The 25,454-nt window shown below is 32.7% G+C and overlaps 2 protein-coding genes across 4 annotated transcripts in view; both read left to right on the top strand.

The window, feature by feature from the left end:
- LOC143078753 (uncharacterized) overlaps window positions 1–12,054 on the top strand; it is a 90,289-nt gene extending 78,235 nt beyond the window's left edge. For all 3 annotated transcript variants that reach the window (XR_012979260.1, XM_076253706.1, XM_076253705.1), the window contains one exon: window positions 4,072–12,054. Coding sequence is in view for 2 of the 3 variants with exons in the window: in XM_076253706.1 (XP_076109821.1) it covers window positions 4,072–4,641 (570 nt within the window). In the remaining variant the exon portion in view is untranslated. The remainder of the gene's footprint in view (window positions 1–4,071) is intronic.
- Window positions 12,055–20,388: 8,334 nt separating this feature from the next.
- On the top strand, window positions 20,389–25,454 carry LOC143078752 (uncharacterized). Its single transcript, XM_076253704.1, has 2 exons — window positions 20,389–20,542; window positions 21,691–25,454. Exon 2 carries the CDS (start codon window positions 21,698–21,700, stop codon window positions 24,857–24,859), a length of 3,162 nt encoding a protein of 1,053 aa, XP_076109819.1. The 5' UTR covers window positions 20,389–20,542; window positions 21,691–21,697; the 3' UTR covers window positions 24,860–25,454.

The raw sequence follows: 25,454 nt of genomic DNA, 5'->3' as shown, positions 1-25,454 counted from the left end.
AAAATGAGATTTTCTGCTTTGTAAGATATTTTTGGTTTTTGGTTTTGTTTCCTGTTTTGTGGAATTATATTATTCTGTTCATCCATTAAAACTGTATGTGACGTATAATCACAGTGACAGCTGGTTTGATGCAGTATGTTACAGACTAAAAATATAAATATCAAACGAAAGATATGTACACATTTGGTTATTTACTTGATTTACTTTTGCTGGTTCAATACAAGATCTTAAAATATGTTGTAAAATACATGTATTTTAATTATAATAATCTTTCTTGTTGTAAAGCATACAAACAGCTTGTGGCAAACAAAATACAAACTACATAAACTATATATAAAACATTTTTTTTTTTAATTTAAATTTTTTAATGTCTTCTGTCTGAGAAATAGGCCAACTTACTTAATAATCTAGAAGGTATTAGTTGCTTAATGTTTAGTATAAGACCAAAAAAAAAAGGCTGTATGGTGGGTGACCTATAGTTGTTAATTTTATGTCATTTGGTCTCTCTTAAAAAGAGTTGTCTCGTTGGCATTCAAACCACATCTTTTTTTTTATGCTTGAAAATTTTAAATCAGTATTAAATTAAAGGTGTTAGTTGCTGAACATACAGTGTCAACACTACAGATTTCACCCAACACCATAAGGTTTCATACAAAAATTGTTCATTGTAGATTTTTTTCAATACAATTTGGTTCTGTTATTTTATGAAATGATGGTCAGATTGATTTTCTAAAGAATGTTCCACCTCAAAGGTCATTTTGATAATTACCAGACAGAAATTTCAAAAAAAAAAAAATTAGGAAGAATTTACATTTATTTTTGTATAGACTTGTTATTGTCTGAGCACTGATTGGATGTCTAGACTACATATCAGTTGTGTGACAAGTCTGACATTTTAAATTTTACACAAAGTTTGTCCCTTCATCAATAACTTGTGTCCACCTAGAGCATTCTTACCATTGATATGTTGAATATAGTGTGAAGTTATATAAAACATTAAGCATAGTATTAAGTTTAAACAGAAAAGCTGGTTAAGACATTTAGATTGATTTTGGGAGTTTTAGTCCCAACAGTGTAGGAATTGGGGGCCAAAAACAGGTACCAAATAAGCATTTTTCTTGGTTTTTGCACAATAACTTTAGTTTAAGTTAATAAAAATCTATGAAATTTTAACACAAGGTTTATGACCACAAAAAGAAGGTTTGGATTGATTTTGGGAGTTTTGGTTAAACTTTGTTTGATTTCATCAAAAAATGAATAATTGGGGTTCTTTGATCCCTGTATTCAGATTCTTAATTTTTGGTCCTGTTTTCAAATTGGTCTACATTAAGGTCCAAAGGGTCCAAAATTAAACTTAGCTTGATTTTAACAAAAATTGAATTCTTGGGGTTCTTTGATATGCTGAATCTAAACATGTTCTTAGATTTTTGATTATGGGCCCAGTTTGGTCCAAATCGGGGTCCAAAATTATTATATTAAGTATTGTGCAATAGCGAGAAATTTTCAATTGCACAGTATTCCGCATAGCAAGAAATCTTCAATTACACAGTATTGTGCAATAGCAAGAAATTTTCAATTGCACAGTATTGTGCAATAGCAAGAAATCTTCAATTGCACAGTATTGCACAATAGCAAGAAATATCTAATTGCACAATATTGCGCAATAGCAAGAAATTTTCAATTGCACAGTTTTGCACAATAGCAAGAAATATTCAATTGCACAGTATTGTCCCGTTTTCAAATTGGTCTACATTTAGTTCCAAAGGGTCAAAAATTAAAATTTGTTTGATTTCAACCAAAATTGAATATATGGGGTTCTTCAATATGCTGTCATCATCGTCTGTGGTCGTATAAAGCTTTGCCCTGCATCTGGTTAGATTTTAATTTCAAAATTATTTCATGCAGAATAAAATCAAACTTTTTCTCAACATGTGTTGGCAGTGACAATGCCTACATTTTGGTCAGGTGATTATGAAAGTCACACATGACACATTTAACTAACTATTGTATCCTGGAACTAGCATATAAATACTTTTTAATTTTTCAATATTTTGAATGAAATTAACATGTTTTATTTTACACTTTTCTAAAGTACTACAGAACAGAACGACTGCATATTTGTGATTTGAAGAGTTGTACTGGTAATATGTTATCATTTTGTAAACCAGTCTGACACCTTTTCTTGTTTTCCAATACTTTTACATTTGTCTATGAATTACAAGTTAGTGTGTCTAGCTGGAGAACATGTGCAATTTCTTTTTCCTCTCTGTTATATGTAAGTTCTGTGATAAATATACTATCGTTCCTTGTTCTTTCTTTCTTTCTCCGACGAGACTTAGTCCATATACAGAACATCAGTGTAAAGGGTCGTAGACATGAAGAACAACTAACAAAATTGATCACAAAAATAATTGTAAAAGCATTCACAATGATTGTGTGTCCAGGAAGAATGTGTGATCTATGGTCCAAAAGTGATAAGTGCTCAAAATCAAAAATGCAATACGAAATATTTATAGTATGTAAAGTAATACATTCTAGCATCTTTTAGCAGTTTTTCTACGTCATCATAGTCATACTTGTAGAAAATAAGAGACAAGAGTTCTCAATTTGTGTGTGCTACTTTTGACTTTTGATGTGCATTTATAACCTCCCCGAGACAGTGATGTAAAAATTATAATAATTCACCTGCCAGGACTTAGATGTCTGGATAGGTGTTAATAGTACAATAGACAAAATACCTCATAAAATAGTATCTAAACAAAACAAGGGTGCAGTGTTTGTATAATATGATTGGCTCTTCTAAAATAGGGCTTTATGGGTAATATTTTCTAATTTTCTCATTGGTTTAAAATACCTTTAGCAATTATACAAAATTATTTTTATTTTTGATGAACGAATGTAAAAATAAAATTTTCTGAGTTTCTTACAGACCAACGGACATCTTCTATAGGTTTGTTCAAAATTCATGATTTTGTTTTTAATTTGCAGAATGCATTGCACTGTTCTTGTTGGTTTCTCTTAAGATATCTGTTCTACAGTTAAATATGATATCGGAGAATATTTGGAATTTTGGATTTTACAATTAAATTAAAATAAATGAATGTAGAATATATATAAAATATATGAACATGATGAATATAGATTGTATAAAAATACACAGTTATAATTTTATTATTTTACACAGGTGTATAAAAATACACAGTTATAATTTTATTATTTTACACAGGTGTATGAAAATAAATATAAAATTTGAAAATTAGGATTTTCTAGTTTAGATAACTGTACAATTTATAGGAATATGCAATTGAATCTGTTTCTAATGATATGATGAAAAAAAAAAAACAGTACTGTAAATAAAAAAAAAATATTGAAATGCTTTTTATTATATATATATTGCAAAAACAGGGTTATAATCGCAATTATTTAAACTTGCAATTTAGTCTAAAATGCAAAATGGCAATAATAAATGCATGCTATCATTTCTGAATTTACAGTATTAGGTAGGATATTCTGAATTAGTTTTGATGGGATATCTCATGCAACAAATGGTTTATTCAAAATATATCAGTCTGTGCCAAACTGTTTTAGGGTTTGTCTGACGGAAAAAGAAATTTCAACTTTTCTTCTATATATTCAACCAAAAAATCCTAAAGGTTCTGTCTGACAGAATGACTTTTTGTCTGACATTTTGTTGGTCTGACAGAGTTTGGGATACACTGATATATCTTGATGGTCAGAACTTGATTGTATGCTGAAATAAAAGGGAAATAAAAGATATTCTTTTAAACTATATTAAATTAACTAATGCAAATCTGTTTCCAAAAGCAAGGAAAACTATAAAAAAATCACAGATTGTAGATCTATTTATTTGCATCCAGTGGCCAGTATTTTTACAGCAATGAATATACATTTTTTTTTGTTTTCCATTTTTTTAGAGAATAGATTTCCAGCATTGAATATAATCATTTTAGTTTCCATTTTTTACAGCAATGAACATTTGTGTCTGCAGAGTGTTTAGTTTGTAATACTATTGTGTATATATTTAAAGCTACTTTGTTTTGTTCGTTCTAGGTTGTCTATGTGCCATCCACATCATCAACTGGATCAACCAATCAGGATAATATCGAGCATCAGACCGCTTTATTACGTGAACGCAATATCATAATGCAATCAGCACAAACTTCTGTTCAATTACCGCCCCATATCCCTATATCCAAGGATGGGGAGGAGGGTTATATAGAAAGTCAGAACAAATTGGAACGTCATCGAAGGAGTGATTATCAAATATGCTTTCGACCACCACCAAATAAAACTGTATACGATAAGGACAGTCCCCCTCCTTATAGTTCTCGGTCTACGTCCTCCATAGATAGCATTGGCCAAGCCAAAAATAGTAATTTAGTAACAGACAATAATAGTGGATGCCCTGTGTTGCGTTGTTACAGTATGTCAGAAAATAACAATCATTCGTGCTTTCAACAACCGCAGCAGTTTAATAGAACTTCTGTGTCCTCAAGACAACTTAGGCAAACTACACGTAATACTGGAGTTAATATGGACCGACCTCCCGATTATCCAGGAGGAGTCTTAGGAACAAACGTTTATCATAACAGTGCAGCGCCAGCAAAAAATTCTGTATGATTGTCGGTTGGCAGCCATTTTATCTCCTTCCATGTGCTTATTAAATTATTTGAAAGGGAGATGAAGCTATTGTGATATTCTTTGGTTAGGTCTATCATTTGACAAAGGGCATGCCATTTTTGTGATACATATCTTTATGAGAGAGTTATAGAACTTGATTGTCCCTGCTCCTAATTAAGCATTTTATGTTGAAATGCAAAGCAGCACTTATTATCATTGTTATTCTTTGTGGCTTTACTGAATAGTTTTTAGTTATTTTGTTCTAATTTCAATATTGATGTTGATGTAGGCCAGTACATTGGTAGTCTTACTTCATTTCACATGGAAACACCTTTTTTTCTTGAACCTGGGAAGTTGATATTTGTTTTATCTAAATCTGTAGCTATCTGGTTGTGCCAAAATATTAAGTCAGGTTGTTTTTAGAACTGGAATCTGTAATACATTACTACTGGAAATTCAGAAATTATTGCATGCGTTTATTATTGCGATTTTGTCAATGTAGAAAAAAAAATGCGATTTTAATTTTTACGATATTGAGAAAAGTCCTGTTCAATTCATATAAAAAACTTCAAAATGCAAGTTTACATTAATGCAATTATTACCTTGTCACATTTTTCGCAATAATAAAAACATCGCAATAATTTCTGAATTTACATTAAAATGAGAAACGTCAGTTAATAAATGTAATCCCCATGTAGATTATGGTTGCTTAGAGTAAGAATATTAAATAGAAATTAAGGAAACGAGGTATTTGTGATTTATTTTTACTGATGTTCCATGCAAAACAAAATTAATTCTGTCAAAAGTGTTGAGGAAAAGAAATATTTGTCCATGTTAATTTTCCTAAATACCTTCCTTCTCTAAACTAAGTTTCATTATTATATATATTTATACATATTTATTTTTAAAAAATTATTTGAACCTTGAATTTGATAAAAAAATCTATTATACAATATGATTTTTTTCTATTTTTAACCAAAAAGGATAACATTGGTTGATATCGCATTATATTTCTGATCAGTATGTTAGGGGAGTTCATTCAAAGGCTGTCAAATTAATAATTTAAAAAAAAAATATTTTAGAAACAAGTTGATTGTAATAATGTTTTTATTATTAAAAAGTATTTGAAACTAGGCTGGTAAAGGAATAAAACCCAATATGGCATAATTGTTAATATTGTAGTGACACTTTGAACTAAACCAAATTATGACATTTATACAGAAATATACAAACTGACAGGAAATTAAAACTTCAACTCAAAAGAGAAAATTTCTGTTCCGAGGGAAATGACATTTGCAGAATTGAAAACTTCAACATTCAGTTTTGTCATTAATAATTTATAGGTTTTCAATTAAGGAAAAATGCAATAATTTTAAAGGAAAGGAAAATAATGACATTTTTTTTTTTAAAGAAATTATTTTTCGTAAGAAGATGGAATTGTTATATTGAATTGTCTTGTTCTAAAGATACCAGAGTTCATTTAAGATGAATTCATTCTCAAAGATTCCATATTATTAAAACTATTATTAGTCCTTTCTGGTCATGCAAGACTTTGTCTTGTGAAATTAATAAATTGAATAATTTTTTCAGTATTATGTAAAAATGCATTAACTGTATCTGAGAATGATAATACACCTATATTCATATTAAATATTTAAAATGCCAGGAGCCAATCACTATTTTAAAATCTAATCCATTTCTTGCTAAAATTTTCAAAATATAGAAAAAATTGTTAGGATGTGTGAAGAATGTCTTTTACCTTCAGTTTTGATTCTGAAGTGGCAAATTCTGTGTTTTATAAATATTATGAATTACTGGTTCTAAAAGATTGTTTCTAACAACAGGCATTTGATTACAATCTTACCTACTTTGATGACTTTATTAATGTTAATGGGACCATTTTTGTGTGCCTGATGAATGGATTTTGGATAGGGGATAATGTCATGTAAACACTTAGTATTTTTTCACAACCGAAACCATTTCCATTTTAATATGGTCAACTCATTTTAATTTAATCTGGAGCTTTAAAAAAATTATGAAGTCAATATTGTTCAGATGAAGTTACATTCAAGCAATTCAGGTTTCAACACATTTTGATCTCTCAGCCTACAAAAGTATAATCTTTGTGTCCTTTTGTCCTAAATCTGGTTCAAGTTCAAAATGATTTACCATGAAGGTCACATCAACTTCAAACTGATTAAACATTCTTATTGTGACGACAATTTAACAAAAAATATGACAAAATAGGGTATTGACCCAACTTCTACGGTTCAATGAACATGGAAATGGAACAATGAGGCATGATGTCCTATTTTACCCAGATTCTACAGTTCAATGAACATGGAAATGGAAGAATGAGGCATGTTGTCCTACGGACACATATCCTTGTTTAAAATGAATTTTTATCAAATATTCTGGACACACATGGTTTCAGTTGTGATGATAAAGAAAATATAAAATAAGGCATTAAATATTTTCATATGGAATAAAACTGCTTAAGACAGAGGATGGGATAAATAATCACTATTTCACTGCACTGTGATACCAGATTTTATTGTGAACCAGCTTTAGTCTCAAGTTCTTCAATTATTTTTCTTAAATCTACATTTTATATCTGGAATATTTCGAGATACTTGAGATAATAAGAAATAGAGAGGTTATATTTTCCAGTAGGAAATCTTCCTGCATGGATGTGAATGTTTATTGGTAAGAAGGGCCTTGCTAACTTTATGTCTTATTCCATTGAATTTCTTTAATTTATTTAGATGAATTTTCCTTGTAATTTGGGATTAAACAGTAACTACAATAAGGGAGGAGGAGTTGGGGGGTGGTTTATTTTTTGTCCTTTGTATTAAAATCATAGCTGTTAACTCTAGTGTAAGACACATAAACAAGACTATACCATTTCAAGTTAAATAAACACTAATTGTCTGTTGTATCATACACATGTAAAAAAAACTAAATATTTTTACACACTATGTGTGTGTAGTCAATTGCATAATAACTGTCTGCTGAGTCTGACATATCTAGGCGACTACCAGTATGTTTCTATCAATAATTGTCTGCTATGTATCAGACATATTTCAATATTATGATGATTCCTATGATCTCATTGGAGCAAACAATTCTTGTCTATATGTAACTCTCTTTCTCTCTATCTCTATATCTCTCTCCATCTTGTTTCTCAATTATATACACCTTTTCTGTTTTAAAGAGAAATGACCTATGTGCATGTAGAAATTTCATTGTTTTTGTGACAATTTTAAGTGATAGAATTACTTTGCATACAAAATATCATGTGATTTTTTTGTAACATAATTTGTTTGTCACTTGTTTTGAAATACTGGATAAACATAATTTCAGCATTTTTTATTCAATGTTCAAAAGATAATTGTGACTTTCCCTTGTGTTGAATTATTCAAATAGTGGCATATCTTATTAGATAGAAATGAACTTTATGTCTGGTCCTGACATTTTCCATGCCCTTTCCTTCTTTTACTAAAACGAGAAATATAAAAATTTTGAATTCCCTACTGTGTGACCAACCCTACATCAGTATTTGATTCTAAATTTGTTTAAAGATAAGTAATAATTTAAAAAACAAAACCAGTTTAGAAAAAAAAGGCCTTTATCAGGACTAATTGGTATTTTTATATTTTTTGTATAAATTTTTGCTTCAAAGTAGCATGAAGATGGATTATATTTAGGACACTAAAACTTCAAAAACCAATATGGATGAACTGTTCAGATTTTAAAATGGTCAGCGTATTTTGTACAAAGAGGAGTAACTCTATTTATTTTGAAATTCTTGGGATTAAAAAAAATTTAATGTAAAAAACTAGGGTCCTTAAAAACAAAAACATTGTTGCCTTGAACTAAAAATCATTGGGAGAAAAAAAATACATATTTTAATAAGGATTCAGACACTACCAGTTTATTATAAGGGTTAAATTATACAAAAATCTGTGCCAACTATGATGCTACCATTTAAACCAAGAACTCCTCAAGATTGATTATATCTAAGTTTTGTAAGGAAATTTGCCTGGATGCCTTTTCAATTGTTTTTAAGTGACATTTCTGAACTTACCTTCCCAAAGCATGTACCTTAACTTTGTTTTTTTTTAATGTTGGTTTCTATGAAAAATACGCAAATGACTTGAATATATATTACACTCTGTTGATCTAATGAGCAAATCAATTCTTTACAGGACGAATAATTAGCCACTGTAACATTGTTATTCATACCTGTAATATATACTGCCTGATAAGTACCCTACTCCATAATTTTTCAATTCAAAATGCTTCCCATTTTTTGAAACAAATGATATTGCCATAGTAACAACACTATTTGCCTTTATTATCCCAGTACATTTAACTGTGATTCCAGAGTGCAGATTTTGTTGAGAATAAATGTCCGTTATAAATGGTTGCCTGATATAACTGATCAGGCGGAACGTGAAACAGGCATACTCTAAGTATGTCTGTTATATGTATGTATCTCCTTTGTAAGTACCTAAGGTGCTTTGTATAAAGATCTTCATTTTTGTTTTCTTTTTGTTACACATTACCAGAATAGGTTTATATTTTTACTTGATTGTTGGTAGTTTTCATGCACAGTATTCTACACATGCAATGTTGCAGTGAAATAAAGATACATTGATTAACTACATTATTTTTCACAGAATATCATGAGTGATGACCAGTTCATTTTAATAGGAAAAAATGTAATGTGACCTGATTTTTGTGAGAAATCTACATATTTTATAGTTAGGTAAAAAGATCAGTTATTATGAGTAGTTTTCAATAATAATTTGACATTTTAAAATATCAAATTGTAAAATTTATGTACTATCTACTTATCAATTTTGAAGTACACAATTGGAAGGTATACTGATATGTTTGTAAAAGATCCTTCAAGTAATTTATAATTTTACCCCTCCCATACAGCACTTTACTTTTACTGATATCAAACAATGCAGTCACATAGATCTAGCAGAGCAAACAATGCAAGGACAATGTTTATTCTCATATGTGTAGTTTATATGTTATTATTATGTGTTTTTGTGTTTTTTAAAAGGAAAAATATATTTTTATGTTAGTTTGTATGAAAGATATATATATGTTTATTTACATGTAATGTTAAGTCAAAGATAGAATGAAGATGTTGATAAATGTTTAATTTAATTTCCAAACAAAGTTGACCATTGGTCAGTTAAATAGTAGAGGTGTGCTGATATAGATGTTATTTGGTTTATGTGTATAGTCTATGTGTGATTTCTCTCATCACTCTCTGGTCGTGTGTTATATGTATAGTGGAGTACAGAGTACATGAGGGTATGTCCTACATATTGACCTCTCCTAGTACAAATGTCATTCAACCAGGGCAACTATCAAAATAGCAGCAACTGGCCTTTTTTCCTTGACATTAGTATAATTTTGATTCAGTGGTAAATATTTTTATTAATTTAAATAAGGCATAATTAATTTATAATATACATAGTATATATAATAAAACATTTAACACACATCAGAATTGTGTGACAATACAATTTGTGATAATTTAGCTTTCATCGTAACCTGCATCAGGAATATGCATACAAATATCTGCCACTGGAGGTTAAACAAGCAACCTTCAACCTTAAATAAAATAATTAACCTACACATATAATTTAAAACTATGTCATTTTACTTGTGGGTTTTGGGCGCTTTCACTTAACCTAGTTGGAATCTAATAAATTAATTATTACTACTTTTTTGCCAAAAACAAAATTTATTTATTTATATGTGAGCATTGTAAACAAGAGAGAGTATGTGTGTGGATATTTTGATGGGTGTATTGTATACTTGTATTTCATTTGACATATACTTTTGTTCCCTAATTCATGCTTTGTCCGTCTTTCAGCATGATAAAGATTTGGTTTACAATAGTCAATGCAATTAGTAAGTCTGCTTATTAATGTTCTCCACAAGTTGTTTAAACAAGATTTTAACTGTTATATATTAATTCAGTTGGCATTTTATTTATGGTTTTCAATGGAACTCATTTCAAAAACACTGAAATAAGTTGCAACTTATATTTATTTTCTTTACTGTAACATTAGTTGTTAGTGCTTCAGATATTTATTGGATATATAAACTTCCAACCAATTCAAGAAGAAAAATATGTCCTAATGCAAAATTTTAAGTAAATTCATTTTTCAGATTTAAAGGTCTTATCAAAAATACAATCTTCAGACTGTTTTAAAAATATATACAATTTGTTCATGGATAAAACAAGGCTGTAAAAAGGTTGGTTTGGATTTAGTTATAATTTTTTTTCAATAAGTATTTTACTTTTCTGAATAATTTGGCATTAATGAGATAGCAACACAAAATAGGCCATAAAACCTGCAAATTTTTGTTTTGTTTTTGTTTTTTTAGCTCACCTGACCTGAAAGGTCAAGTGAGCTTTTCTCATCACTTGGCGTCCGTCGTCCGTCGTCTGTCGTCCGTCGTCCGTAAACTTTTACAAAAATCTTCTCCTCTGAAACTACTGGGCCAAATTCTACCAAACTTGGCCACAATCATCCTTGGGGTATCTAGTTTAAAAAATGTGTGGCGTGACCCGTCAAACCAACCAAGATGGCCGCCATGGCTAAAAATAGAACATAGGGGTAAAATGCAGTTTTTGGCTAATAACTCAAAAACCAAAGCATTTAGAGCAAATCTGACATAGGGTAAAATCGTTGATCAGGTCAAGATCTATCTGCCTTGAAATTTTCAGACGAATAGGACAACCTGTTGTTGGGTTGCTGCCTGTGAAATGGTTATTTTAAGGAAATTTTGCAGTTTTTGGTTATTATCTTGAATACTATTATAGATAGAGATAAACTGTAAATAGCAATAATGTTCAGCAAAGTAAGACCTACAAATTAGTCAACATGACCAAAATTGTCAGTTGACCCCTTAAGGAGTTATTGCCCTTTATAGTCAATTTTTAACAACTTTTCGTCATTTTTTGTAACTTTTCTAAAAATCTTCTTCTCCAAAACTACTTTGCCAAATTTAACCAAACTTGGCCACAATTATCATTGTGGTTTATAGTTTAAAAAATGTGTCCGATGACCCAGCCTGCCAAACAAAATGGCCGACATGGCTAAAATTAGAACATAGTGGTAAAATGCAGTTTTTGCTTTATATCTTTGAAACTAAGACATTTAGGGCAAATCTTTCAAGATTTAAATGTCCATCAGAATAAGATATATCCCCTCACAAATTTTGAGTTGAATCGGACAACCTGTTGTTGGGTTGCTGCCCTAAAATTGGTGATTTTAAGGAAATTTTGCAGTTTTTGGTTATTATCTTGAATACTATTATAGATAGAGATAAACTGTAAACAGCAATAATGTTCAGCAAAGTAAGATCTACAAATAAGTCAGCATGATCAAAATTGTTAGAGGACCCCTTAAGGAGTTATTGCCCTTTATAGTCAATATTGAACAACTTTTCGTCATTTTTGTAACTTGTATAAAAATCTTTTCTAAAACGACTTGGCCAAATTTAACCAAACTTGGCCACAATCATAATACTAGGGTATCTATTTTAAAAAAAAGTGTCTAATGACCCCGCCTACCAACGAAGATGGCCGACATCAGTAAACACATTAACAGGGGAGCGACACAGGCTCTTGAGAGCCTCTAGTTTTCAATAAAAGTAACTGAACTTATTTTTGTGTATTTTAATTTTTCAATTACAGATCACTTTAGCAATATGTAAGATATCCACCATCTTAAACCAATCATAGAATTCTGTTTCAGGTTTTGACTTTGAAAAAAATATTTGAAAAAGTATTGAAGTGTTTTGTTATCGTAAGCATTTTTTAGTAATTATTATAATATATCTTATTCAGAAGACTCTTTTTGTTATGAAAGTTTATATATTTAACAGACGATTGGTGGTCAGAGTAATGCACCTACTTGGAAGGTTCTCCACAGTAGGAGTTATTAACATTACAAAAATTAGTATCAGTCAGAGCTGTATTAAATGAAATGAAATGATTTTTTCCTTTACAATATGAATAAAAAGAGATTTATGTTTGTGAAAATGTGCATGAAAACTGTCAACATTTCATTGTCAATTGCAGTCTTGTATGTTTGTTTTTAACAGTCTTATCAACTGTTTATGAAAAGTATAAAAGATAATGCTTATTCTCATCTGTTTCACTTGTGTTGTATTTGAGAAAAAGTGCTGAATATAAAAAAGCTATACATTATAAAACTAAACTTGTTATTATTATACCTCACTTGTTTAGAGTTGGTATACCAAAATGCCATTGTCTGTCTGTCCATCCCTCTTATTTTGTACATTCATCTGCCCTATATTTCTGTTACAATTATTACTTTTCCTGGGTTTTAAGGAATGACTTGATATTTGATCTTGAACTTTAAAATGATAATGAGATTTCCAGATTGTCTGGATTGTCCCTTCCTGATTGAGGATATGTTGACTTTTTGTCTGGCCTGCAACTTTGAGACATGAATACTAATATAGCTCTTTGTAAAAAGCTTCATAATTTCATATCTTGTATGCAGGTGCCTTGATATCAATGGGTTGTTTTGCCTTCTCAGATTGTGAAATAGCAGTAAGCAGTCAGTCTCGAAATATGCAAGAAGAGTTCTGTCTAAATGAAGAAAAATTATGTGTTACCAACAAATAATATTAAATTTTAACTTATCCATACAAGGGGAGGTAACTTAGATAACTATGAAATATATGTGTAGTAAATTTACATATTTGTTTTGCAGCAAGCAAACAAGTCTTGTGAGTTCTGACCCAAATTTTATTTTCTGATATGAGCTTTTTTCTAATATTTATACCTCTAACTACGAAGTCCGTTTATCAGTCAACTTTCATTTCTGGAAGTTAACTCAAATACTTTATATTAAAGTATTGGACTGCAACCTAACTTTGATATATTTTCACACATATTGAAAAGAAAATCTCAAATGATCTTGAGACCTAAACTTGTGCAACGTTATGTAGATGTAACATGCGTCTGGCGTATTAAATTATAAGCATGGTACCTTTGATAAGTATTATGCAATTGAACCATTGGTCCCTCTCTCCAGATTGATTCATATGTTGTTGTTTTTTTCAAATAGATTAAGCATGCCCAGATTATTTCTCCCTTAATGTATTTGAATAAATCTCGGTAGGCAGTTGGAGGCAGCATGGTTTTTCCTGAAGCCTTTCTGGTTTACACCAATAATCTGCATTCCTTCTATGAAGGCTACAAGTTGGTTTAGGATTATTCTGTCTGTTGTTTTGTTGCTTTGATTTTGTCTTCCATCTTGCATATGTTTTATACTCTTCCATTGTTTATTTATAGAATGTATCATCGACTCGTATTCACTTCGTCTGTCCTCAAATGTATGCCTTTGAAGAACGTGTCTTTCAAAATAGTGCTAACAAAATAGTTCAAAATACTATAGTATCTTATCATGTTGATGTGTTTCCTTGGGTTATAGTTTGTAATTAGAATTTTTCATCGCTTACTCAATTTATGACTAATGAACAGCAATATACTACTGTTGCCTTTATTGACCTATTTTTGGCATATTTGACAGAAACTACAGACAATACATTTTGTCAGCAATACAAAATGAACCAAAAAGTGAAATAGTCATGAATTATATTTTAGGCTATAGATATTTAAGAGAGGGCATTGTGAAAGATGCACACATATCCAGACGAATGGCAACGTTGTTTTACTTTTTGATCTCTCTATAGCTCCTAGTTAAAATGTAAATTGTTTTTGAAATATGAATATCTAAAATATGCATTCAGTTAATCAAATAAGAATCTTAAATGACCAAACATCTGCCTGCAAGTTGTGTTCCTGTAACTGATCAGTTTAAAAATGCTTTTGTATTCAAATAAAAAAATTCCAAAGTTGAAATGTTCCTCCATGGAACGTTTCTACATAAGAAAATGCTGGTACCAAGTCAGGAATATGTCAGTTGTTATCCATTCATTTGATGTGTTTAAGCTTCTGAGTTTGCCATTTAACTGGGGACTTTCCTTTTCGAATTGTCCTCGGAGTTTAGCATTTTACTTTTTGCAAATGCACAAAGTGTATCTTCAGGAATGTAAATGTTATGAAGTATCTTCATTACGCACATGTAATCGGGGGATGATTGTTAGCTTTGTTGACATCCCTGTTAAAACATCAATCATCTTGTTGTCAAAGTCAGATTGAAAATGTTTAGCTATGCGCACATTCAAGTGCAGATGCTTTCGGTAATTGTATACTATATGTATTCAAGCAGATACCGATGCACCTCTAATATCTAATGCGTTTCCCTCAGTTTTAGTTTGTTACCCCGATTTTGTTTTTTGTCCCTAGATTTATGAGTTTTGAACAGCGGTATACTACTGTTGCCTTTTTTTAGTTAAGCCAGTTCACACTAAAAGTGGACGACTACTATTTCAACTATTAATGTATTATTTAATACCGCATAGACAGATAGCGGTAAACATTGTATTTGTTCCTCAATTTGTAAGGTATTTATTTTTTAATTGTCGTGTTTATGAGTAGCTGTGAAACCGAGGAAAACATCATATTTTAGTGGATATTCTCTTTTTCGGGGGGGAATTTCATGACAATATATTCTAGACAACTTTTCAATCAGTCTCCAAGAATTTCTCTTATGTTCGGTATGATTCCAGAATTTGCTAAGTATGGACAGTCTACTACAAGCGTGCAAATTGCATCATGGTTTCTGAAGTGAGTTGTCCATTAGTTTTTCGTAAAATGTCCTGTATCAAGCCAGGAATATGACAGTTGTTGTCTAATACAATGTAGTTCGTTTCTATGTATGTTGATGATTGTCGTTTTTTTTTGTTGCACCTCTGTGTTCTGTTGTTTCATTATTTTCCTCTTATACTATTAGCAGATTTATGATATTTGAACACCGTTATACCACTGTTTTCTTTATTTGTTTGAATTATAATACTAAAAATAAAGTTTTTCTCTTCGGATTTTGTCTAATGCTTAGTTCGTTTCTGTTTGGGTTACATTTTAATGTTGTGTCGTATTCTCTTTTATATTTAATACGTTTCCCTCAGTTTTAGTTTGTAACCCGGATTTGTTTTTTTTTTATCGATTTATGAGTTTCGAAACAGCGGTATATAACTATTGCCTTTATTTGATGAGGTTATATTATCGACTCCTAGGAGTCGATATTAAGAATTGAACAATGAACAGTCAGTGCGTGAATTTTTCTTGCTACCTGATTGGAAGATATTACGAGACGTGAATAATCAAAGTTTATTGATTGGTTAGGACAATCCAAACCTAGTAAATGTCCTTCAATCCTGTAGAGAATCGGATTTGTCCTCTCTATTTTAGCAATTAGATTTTGCCTGGTCATTAATCATGGATATTCATGATATTGGTACACAGGTAACTTTTATCTATAAATAGTCGAATCTTCTGGAGTTTCATAAACAACAACGTTAAACGATATATACTACTTCATAACGTGTGACCTCACGTGTGTGGAAAAATTTGTTGATTGATGCACATGGCTATTCTAGTAAATAAATTAATCTACAAAGCGAGAGCTCTTTCTGGCATTTTCATCAGCTAAGAGTCGACTAGCCCTTTTTGAAAGGCTAATGCTTGTGTTTTTCTAGTGTTGATAATACAGAGGACAAGTTGTTGACACATGACATAGATCTTTCGTTTTGGTTCTACAATTTGAAGAAATCGGGTCTATTTCTACCTGATTAAATTTGTGCCTATGAGCTTGTAATAGGTTCCTGTTAACATGATGCGGTGTTTTAATATTAAAGATGTCTATAGAGGTCATCTGGTGTTGAATGGGAATTATTTGGAATTTCCTGTATAATAATGAGTTCTTTGAAACATATTGTTTTATGGACTTTAATAAAAACACAACTCTGTAAACAAAGTAAGGATGCACATTGGAAATGGAAATCTCTGGGGAGTCCGTCTGACATAAACGACCCTGCAAACAGAAAACGTCTAGATATGAAAAGAGAACTTAGAAAACTCCAAAGACCATTGAATGCTGAAGAGCGACATTCTCTCTTATCAGAACATTATGAATGCTCATTCTGGTGACAATGCCACATTTTATAAAATTATTCACCGTCAGAGGCAGATTGGAAAACGCCTACTCGACTGTCTGATCCTTTATGATGTTCATTTTGATACACCTGATCTTATTCGTGAGGCATTGACAAATTATTTCACTGACTTATCTACTCCGTCTGAAAAACCGCAGAATAAACAGTACTCTTCTCAAGTTGAGCTAGACCGTATTTTGCTTCAAGACACATTGGAACATGAAGATGAAAAAACTATTGAATTTGATCAGAGACATATGTATTATATGTCTCTGATTTGATATTGGAACAATTCAAAAATGTATTTCAAAAATGAAAACGGGAAAAGGCTCAGTTCTGACCAATTTGGAATTTCTGCTGAACATATTTAAATATGGAGGTTAAAAAACAGTCAAAATACTTACAAACTTGATAAATCAGTGAAGCATTCAAGCGTGTACCACAGTGTTTCAAAGAAGGTATTGTTTCACCCTTGTTCAAAGGTCATGGAAAACCTATCTGCCTACCAAAATCCTATCGACGTATAACAGTTTCTCTTGTAATGGGAAAACTGATTAAATCGGTACATCTTTGTTTAGAGGAACCTAAACTACTAAAGGTACAGAACAGACTTCAACGTGACTTTACTGCCGGGGTCAATCCTACTTTTGCAGCACTTCCCCTTACTGAGGCAATCATAGAAGCAAAAGAATTAGGACAAACATTATATACTACGCCTTTGATGTTGTTTGGCATGCCTCTCTGCTTAAAAGTATATTTCAAAGTGGAATTTCTGGACAAAGTTGACAAATCTTAAATGACTGGTACACGAATATGAGCTCTGCAGTTCGATGGGAAGGCAAGTTATCTACTTCGTTTGCTGAACTCCGAGGCGTCCGTCAAGGGCAGCGTATGGTCTCCCTCTGTCTACAAACTTTTCGTTAATCCGCTAATAAAAAAGTTAGAAAGTGACAGTTTGGGTTTTAAAATTGGAAATGTGTTTGTGGGTACTCCAATGTGTGCAGACGATGCGCTACTTATCTCTTCAAAACCTGGTGAACTTCAGACTATGATTAGCTATACTGCCCATTTTGCAGAGACAGACGAATATAATATCAGAAAGGAAAAAACTAACGTTATGATATGGAACTCACCTTTAAATTGCAACCTTTGGAATCAAGTGGAAAAGTTCCACATTGTCTCAGAAGCATTAGAAATTATAAACATAGGAATTGACAAAGACTCTTGTGAAGTAGAGGCAACAAGAACAATTATTGGAAATCGTCTAAAAACCGCAAGACAGACATCTTACGCAATTATGGGCTCAAAACTGGATAGTTTAAATGGACTTAACCCAGAGGTGTCATGTAAACTCTGGTCAACGTATGTGGTTCCACGTTTGTTATTTGGACTTGAAATTGTAAATCTTAGTGCTAAAGATATTTCCCGCTTGGATATCTTTTGTAATAACTTTCTGAAACAAATTCAAAATCTACCTGCTAGAGTTCCAACGCTGGAGCTTATCTACTTTTAGGTCAATTATCTATAATTGCACTTCTACATAAAAAGATTCTGATAACGTTTGGTACCATAGCTAGAAGTGACTCTGATCTTGCTAAACGTCAACTTCTACAAAAGGAAAAAACTCAAAAAGCTGGATTATTAGGGTTGACAAGATTTTGAAACATTGTTACAATATAACTTACCGTGTGTATTAGAGGTTTTACTTAAACCAGAGACAAAATACAAGTGGAAAATGAAAGTAAAAAAGTGTGTTGATGGCTTTTGGTCCGAAAAACTGTTTACTGAAGCCAAATCAAAACCGTCATTACGGTACTTAAATATCAAAAACTGTAAAATTGGTGTTGTTATAATTCTACATGGAAGAGTGCTGGTTCAGAACAAATGTGTATACGTAAAGCCTGTTATAAGATCAAAATGCTTTTGGATACATATATTCTACAGTACCACCGTTCAAAATTTTCAAATGGTCAAAAATCTTCAATTTGTCCACTGTGTGAGGAAGGAACTGAAAATTTGAACATGTACTGTCGTTAAATTGCTCTGCCTTAACAAGTATTAAAGACATTTTTGTCGAGCCTGCAACTTTTGTTGCAGAAAGCTCGACATAGGGATAGTGATCCGGCGGCGGCTACGGCGGCGGCGGCGTTTTAGCTCACTTCTTAAAAGCTTTATTTTTTAGAAGGTGGAAGACCTGGATGCTTCATACTTTGTATATAGATGCTTCATGTTACGAAGTTTCCGTCAGTCATATGTCCAATGTCCTTGATCTCATTTTCATGGTTCAGTGATCACTTGAAAAAAAAGTTCAATTTTTTTGTAATGTTGAATTCTCTCTTATTATAAGTAATAGGATAATTATATTTAATATGTGCATACCTTGCAAGGTCCTCATGTCTGTCAGACAGTTTTCACTTGACCTCGACCTCATTTCATGGATCAGTGAACAGGGTTAAGTTTTGGTGGTCAAGTCCATATCTCAGATACTATAAACAATAGGGCTAGTATATTCGGTGTATGGAAGGACTGTAAGGTGTACATGTCCAACTGGCAGGTGTCATCTGACCTTGACCTCATTTTCATGGTTCAGTGGTTATAGTTAAATTTTTGTGTTTTGGTCTATTTTTCTCATACTATATGCAATAGGTCTACTATATTTGTTGTATGGAATGATTGTAAGGTGTACATGTCTAGCGGACAGATGTCATGTGACCTTGACCTCATTTTCATGGTTCAGTGGTCAAAGTTAAGTTTTTGAGTTTCGGTCTTTTTATCTAATACTGTATGCCATAGGTCAACTATATTTGGTGTATGGAAATATTTTATGATCTTTATGTCAGTTGCGCAGGTTTTATTTGACCGTGACCTCATTTTCACGGTCCATTGCACAGTGTTAAGTTTTTGTGTTTTGGTCTATTTTTCTTAAACTATAAGTAATGGGTCAACTATATATGTTGTATAGAAGCATTGTTAGCTGTACATGTCTGCCTGGCTTGGTTCATCTGACATTGACCTCATTTTCAAGGTTCATTGGTCTTTGTTTAGTTATCTTGGTTAATGTTAAGTTTATGTGACAGTTGTAATAAAGCTTAGCTTTATACTTAGGACTATCAACATAATATCAATGATTAGTATAGAAGGCGAGACATTTCAGTGTGTGCACTCTTGTTATCTCAAAGCTTTATACAGTTGTTGTACCAAATATTTGGACTGCTGCATGGACTGACATATGCGTTAGCAACTCGAAAAGGAAAAAATAATCTTGGACTGTAGTCTTTTTGATTGGTACTATGTGTTAGAGAAAAATGACATAAATTTGGTGGAATGAATCACTAGAAGCCTGTGTTACTCGCTCCATGAAAAGCGTAGAACGCTCCTTGAAAGTAAATAAACATTTAAAAGATGTAAGGTTTACCAAACTCATAGGCTGTAAATAGATAAAAATTGTTTAAAAATAATGTATAGTGACTGAAAACAGATGTAAATATAAAGTATCAAAATTTTACTTGATGAACTCCAGGTTCTCCTGATAGAGGAGGGATTTACTGTAGGTAACAGGTAACAGGTAACAAAACTGAGGTATGCGAGATAACTCTATCTAGTTCTAGCTATGACCATGTAGGAACAACATTTATTTATTTATAGCGACAAAAGATAAAGTTCAAAAGTTCGTCATCTTTTCAGGGTCCAATCAAACATTGCATTGTGAAAATTGTGGACGTCCTAGCCGACAGCTGCGTGTCGACCACTGCTACTAGAGAAAAGCTAGGTTTGTGATTTCACTACATTAAATACTAAAGCATTGTGAAATTTGATCGTCCATGCATGGCAAGTCACAGTGAATAATTGACGCGTTTTCACCGGCTATCGGCAGACATATGGATATGTTGTTCAAAGGCAGATGAGACTGCTAGGTCAAGCATAAAGTCTACAAAATTCATGTGGATGTATTTTCATCAATAAGTTTGAATTCATTTATCGCCAATTCAATCTGTTTAAGACTACATATAAGTTATAGTGTATTGAGTTGACGACACACATGCTATCACTCAAAGTGTAACAACATTAGGATTTGTGTAGTGAGACTTCACTAATCCTTGGTAACATCATAGTCTGCATTGTAAGCACAGGCACTTGTCTCAGATTTTTTTTCTTATATACCTTAAGATAAACATGAGGTATACAGGATTTTTTTTTTTCTGAGACAAGTGCCTATGATTGTAAGCATTGCAAAAAAACATCATTGCAGATTTAAGATGAAAGAAATATTATACGTTCGTTATTGCGATTTTTCAATAAATAAATAATTTAAGGGCGCTGTTTCGTACAGCATGAACAGGTCAAATATGAATTATAAACATGGACAAGGAAATTGAGGGAATGTTATGAAGAAATTAAACACATTATCAGCATGACTATAAATGAAAACTGAGACTTTCAGGTTTGGTCCTTTTTAATATTCTTACCCTAGCAGGGAAAAAAACACACTATATCAGTATTTGGTAATAGAAAAGTTGTCAGACAAAACAATATTTTCAGTCTAATAAAATTAGACCAAATCTTATAAGGGGAATAAACAGTTGTTCGTTTTTAGGACTTTTTCTATCTCGATAAAAGTACATGATATGTCTAATCTGTTGACATGGTCAAGACAATTATGTAGGAATTCTCTATCAAGATAACCTAAATGCACTCCCAAAAACCTCCAAAAAACCTCCAAAAAAGCAAAGATTTATGGAGAATTAATCTTATATTTCTCATATTTAGTGTAAAACAAGTTTTTTGCCCACTTTCTGACCCTTTTACAAAATTGGTGATATCATAAGTCAGATTGAACTTCTTTCTTGTAAAGGACAATTTAAAGACTGACTTTGGTGTCTAATCAACAGTATATGATAATTACAAATTATATTACAGGCTGGAAATGGATAAAATGTTACAATGTGTCATTGGTGTAGATGTAGGAGGTACCAATACCGATGCTGTCATTTTACAAATTGATTGTAAACAACCCCAAGTCTTGTCGTCTGCTAAATCAATTACAACCAAGGATGTCACTACCGGTATTTCACATGCTATCCTTCTCGCGATCAGTCAGAGAAATAAGCAGCAGGAACTGGCAATACAACGCGTCAATATTGGAACAACACATTTCGTAAACGCAGTAGTCCAGCGAAAAGAACTGACAAAAGTTACGGTTATACGATTATGCGGAACAGCATCACGACAAGTGCCGCCATTTTCTGATTTTCCTCCTGATTTAGCTTCATACTTAAATGGTGGGACGCACTTCGTCGGTGGAGGTTATCAGGTTGATGGACGTGAAATTTCACCCATTGATAGACTTGAAGTTTTAAAGATAGTTTCAGAGTCATACAAAGAAGGCATTACAAATTTTGTGATTTGTGGTATATTCTCTCCGTTACGGAAAGATCAGGAAGAGGTAGTAAAAACTATAATCCTATCTAAATTCCCAGATACAAGCATGACATTATCGCACGAGATAGGTCAAACAAGTCTGATAGAAAGAGAAAATGCCGCTATTCTGAATGAGAGCTTGAAACCATTGTGCAGAAAAACTATCAAAGGGTTTAAAGACGCTTTGTTCAGTTTAAGACTTACATGTCCATTATACCTTACGCAGAATGATGGTACAGTAGTCGGAGAAGAATACGCTTTGGAACATCCGGTTTGTACTTTTGCATCTGGACCGACAAACAGCATGAGAGGAGCCGCATTCCTGTCAGGAATCAAAGATGGTGTTGTTGTTGATATAGGTGGAACAACAACAGATGTTGGAATTCTAAGGAAAGGGTTTCCAAGAGAAGCATCTACAGAAATAAAGATCGGCGGTGTAAGAACAAACTTCCGAATGCCTGATGTGCACAGTATAGGTCTAGGAGGTGGTTCGTATGTAGGACAACAAAAGGAAGATGACAGATGTGTAGTCACAGTTGGACCTAGAAGTGCTGGATATAACATAATGAACGAGGCATTTATATTTCAAAACGATACATCATCGTGCAAAATGGATTGTTTGACCGCCACAGATTTAGCGGTTGCTGCTGGACATTCCACCTTGGGTAACTCGGCTAATGTTTCTCATTTGTCACGTGACCTGGTGGAGCAAGGGATCCAAAAAATAAAATCTATGGTAGAAATTGCTATTGACAGCGTCAAACTGTCAGCAGAACCACTTCCAGTTATATTAGTCGGCGGTGGTGGAATAATTTTAGATATACAGAAGGGATTAGTAGGAGCATCAGAACTCCTTTTCCCGAGTCATTTTGAAGTTGCAAATGCCGTCGGAGCAGCCTTGAGTCAGATGTCTGGATCAGTAGAATATGTTGTTCATTTGAATGAGGAGATTAGCGAAGAAGATATTAATGCCAAAACTACAAATGAAATGGAACTTAATCCTGGAGAAAATTATGACGATGTCAAGAAAAGAATTAGAAAAACCATCATGGAGGAGGCGATACGTAAAGCAAAAGAAGACGGAATTAAATTTGCAACAGACGTGGCAGTGAAAGGTGGTGTCGACAAAGAAACCATTATCATATTAGAAAAATCCGACAATCCGATAACTTATTTACCTGGAGATGCTACAAGAATCAACTGTAAGGTAGTAGGTGACATGCAATCGGTTAATGAGGGTACTACTGTTATCATTGACGAAGATTTTATCCTTCCCTCCGAACAGACGTTTGAAAATTCTAGTAAGTTCGGGAAAGAACAGACTGAACACATAATAAATACCGAAAAGCAGGGTGGAATTATAGAACAAAGTGCTCCTTTCATTAATGAAAATAATGAATGGATTCTTTCAGTATACGATATTGAATGTATAGGAATAGGAGCGGGAATATTAGGTTGTGGTGGTGGCGGATCTCCAAACCTTGGTAAAGTCTTAGCAAAACGTGCAATAATCGATGGCAAGCAAATAAAAATCGTTAATCCAGATACTTTTTTTAGGTACAGAAGTGAAAATAACGATTTGATTGCTCTGCCGGCCTTCATGGGTGCTCCTTATGTTGTTTCAGAAAAATTAGTGAGTGGTGAAATATTAACTGCCCTTCAATGTATGAAGGATATATTTGAAGTAGGACAATACCAGGATGGCGATCTTCATAGCAAAGATGGCGTTGATATTGAAACAGGCAATGGATGTACATTCATTAAGGACTACGCGAAGAACCCGAAAGGAGACGGTGGAACGATCACTAACTTAGAAGGAAAAAAGAACATAGTCGGCCTAATGGGTGCTGAAATAGGAGGACTGAATGCCATTGAACCTTTATTGGTTGGAGCAGAGTTGGGATTGCCTGTTCTTGATTGCGATGGGATGGGCAGGGCTTTCCCAGAACTACAGATGTTTTGTCCTTTTATTTATGGTGCCAAACCGTATCCTGCCACACTAGCAGACGATAAAGGTAGAAGAGCTGTAGCATTACATATGGATACTGCTAAAGACCTAGAAACTTTTTTCAGACAGGAGACTATCGAAATGGGTTGCATGGCGGGAATCATTTTTTCAACCCTCACAAAAAGTGAAGTTTTAAATAAAACAATCTTGTTATCATACAGCAGAGCATGGAATCTTGGAAACATAATAATGACGTCGCGGAAGGAGAAAAAAGATCCGATAGAAGCAATAATAAACCATGAGAACGGTAAAAACTTGATATCGGGGAAAATAACAGACGTAAGACGTGAGACAACAGGAGGTTTCAGCAAAGGTTTTGTGGATGTAACTGGAACTGAAAGTTTTTCTGGACAATTTCTCTTCATTGAATTTCAAAATGAGAATCTGATTGCACGTAAAAGTACCGAAGAGAAAATTAACCCACCAGATGTCGTTGCTTGTACCCCTGATTTGATAACAATTGTAGACAACGATACTGCCGAACCCATTACTACTGAAATGGTTCGTTATGGGCTTAGGTGCTCTATCTTGGTGTTGCCTGTAGCAGATATAATGAAGACGTCAAGAGCCTTGGAAGTAGTTGGACCACAGGCTTTTGGATATCCTGTTAACTTTACCCCTGTCGCAAATTATAAACAACCTAAGCCGGTTACTTCTTAAGAATAAATCCGAAGACATTAAATTTGCTACTTTCTAGTATATACTCAGGGGATGCTAAGTACTAACCGGAAATAAGAAACCCATATCAACTCAGAAGTGTGTGCATTTAAGAGTTTTTCAAAATCGTTATAAAATATAATCTGGCTATAGCATTCGGAAAAAATATCATTTATCATTATTGTTTATTCATATTCCATTTTGTTTCGAGGCAAAGCTTCATCAATAGGTCCCTCAAGTTCCTTTAATACATATATATTGCAAATTTCTGCATATTCTCTATGAGTGTCAAGTTTGTATCCTCTGAGTCGTAAAAAACTAGATGGATATAGGACATAACCAGGAAATATGAGGTTATATATGCAATGTGTAGCCCGAATAACAACTGTATAATACTGGAGTGCACTGGTTTCGGAATTAATTACCATTCTGGTGTTCACAGGGTATATGGGTTCTTATCCTCTGTCAATGTTACCAATCAAATTTCAGGATCTCGCTCCAGTATAATATGCTAGGGTTACGCTCATACCAGATTTCCCGAAATACTGAGCAAGTGATATACATGTAAATTAACAAGATAATAAATAGTAGTATTCGA

The sequence above is a fragment of the Mytilus galloprovincialis genome, chromosome 6 (genome assembly GCF_965363235.1).
Source record: "Mytilus galloprovincialis chromosome 6, xbMytGall1.hap1.1, whole genome shotgun sequence".
NCBI classification, from domain to species: Eukaryota; Metazoa; Mollusca; class Bivalvia; order Mytilida; family Mytilidae; genus Mytilus; species Mytilus galloprovincialis.
The sequence above is the reverse complement of the archived record's forward strand: the minus strand, read 5'-3'. Positions and strand labels throughout refer to the sequence as shown.

Bases quoted from the DNA above. Each gene is read 5' to 3' on its own strand.
- LOC143078752 (XM_076253704.1), top strand. From the start codon at position 21,698: ATGGATAAAATGTTACAATGTGTCATTGGTGTAGATGTAGGAGGTACC.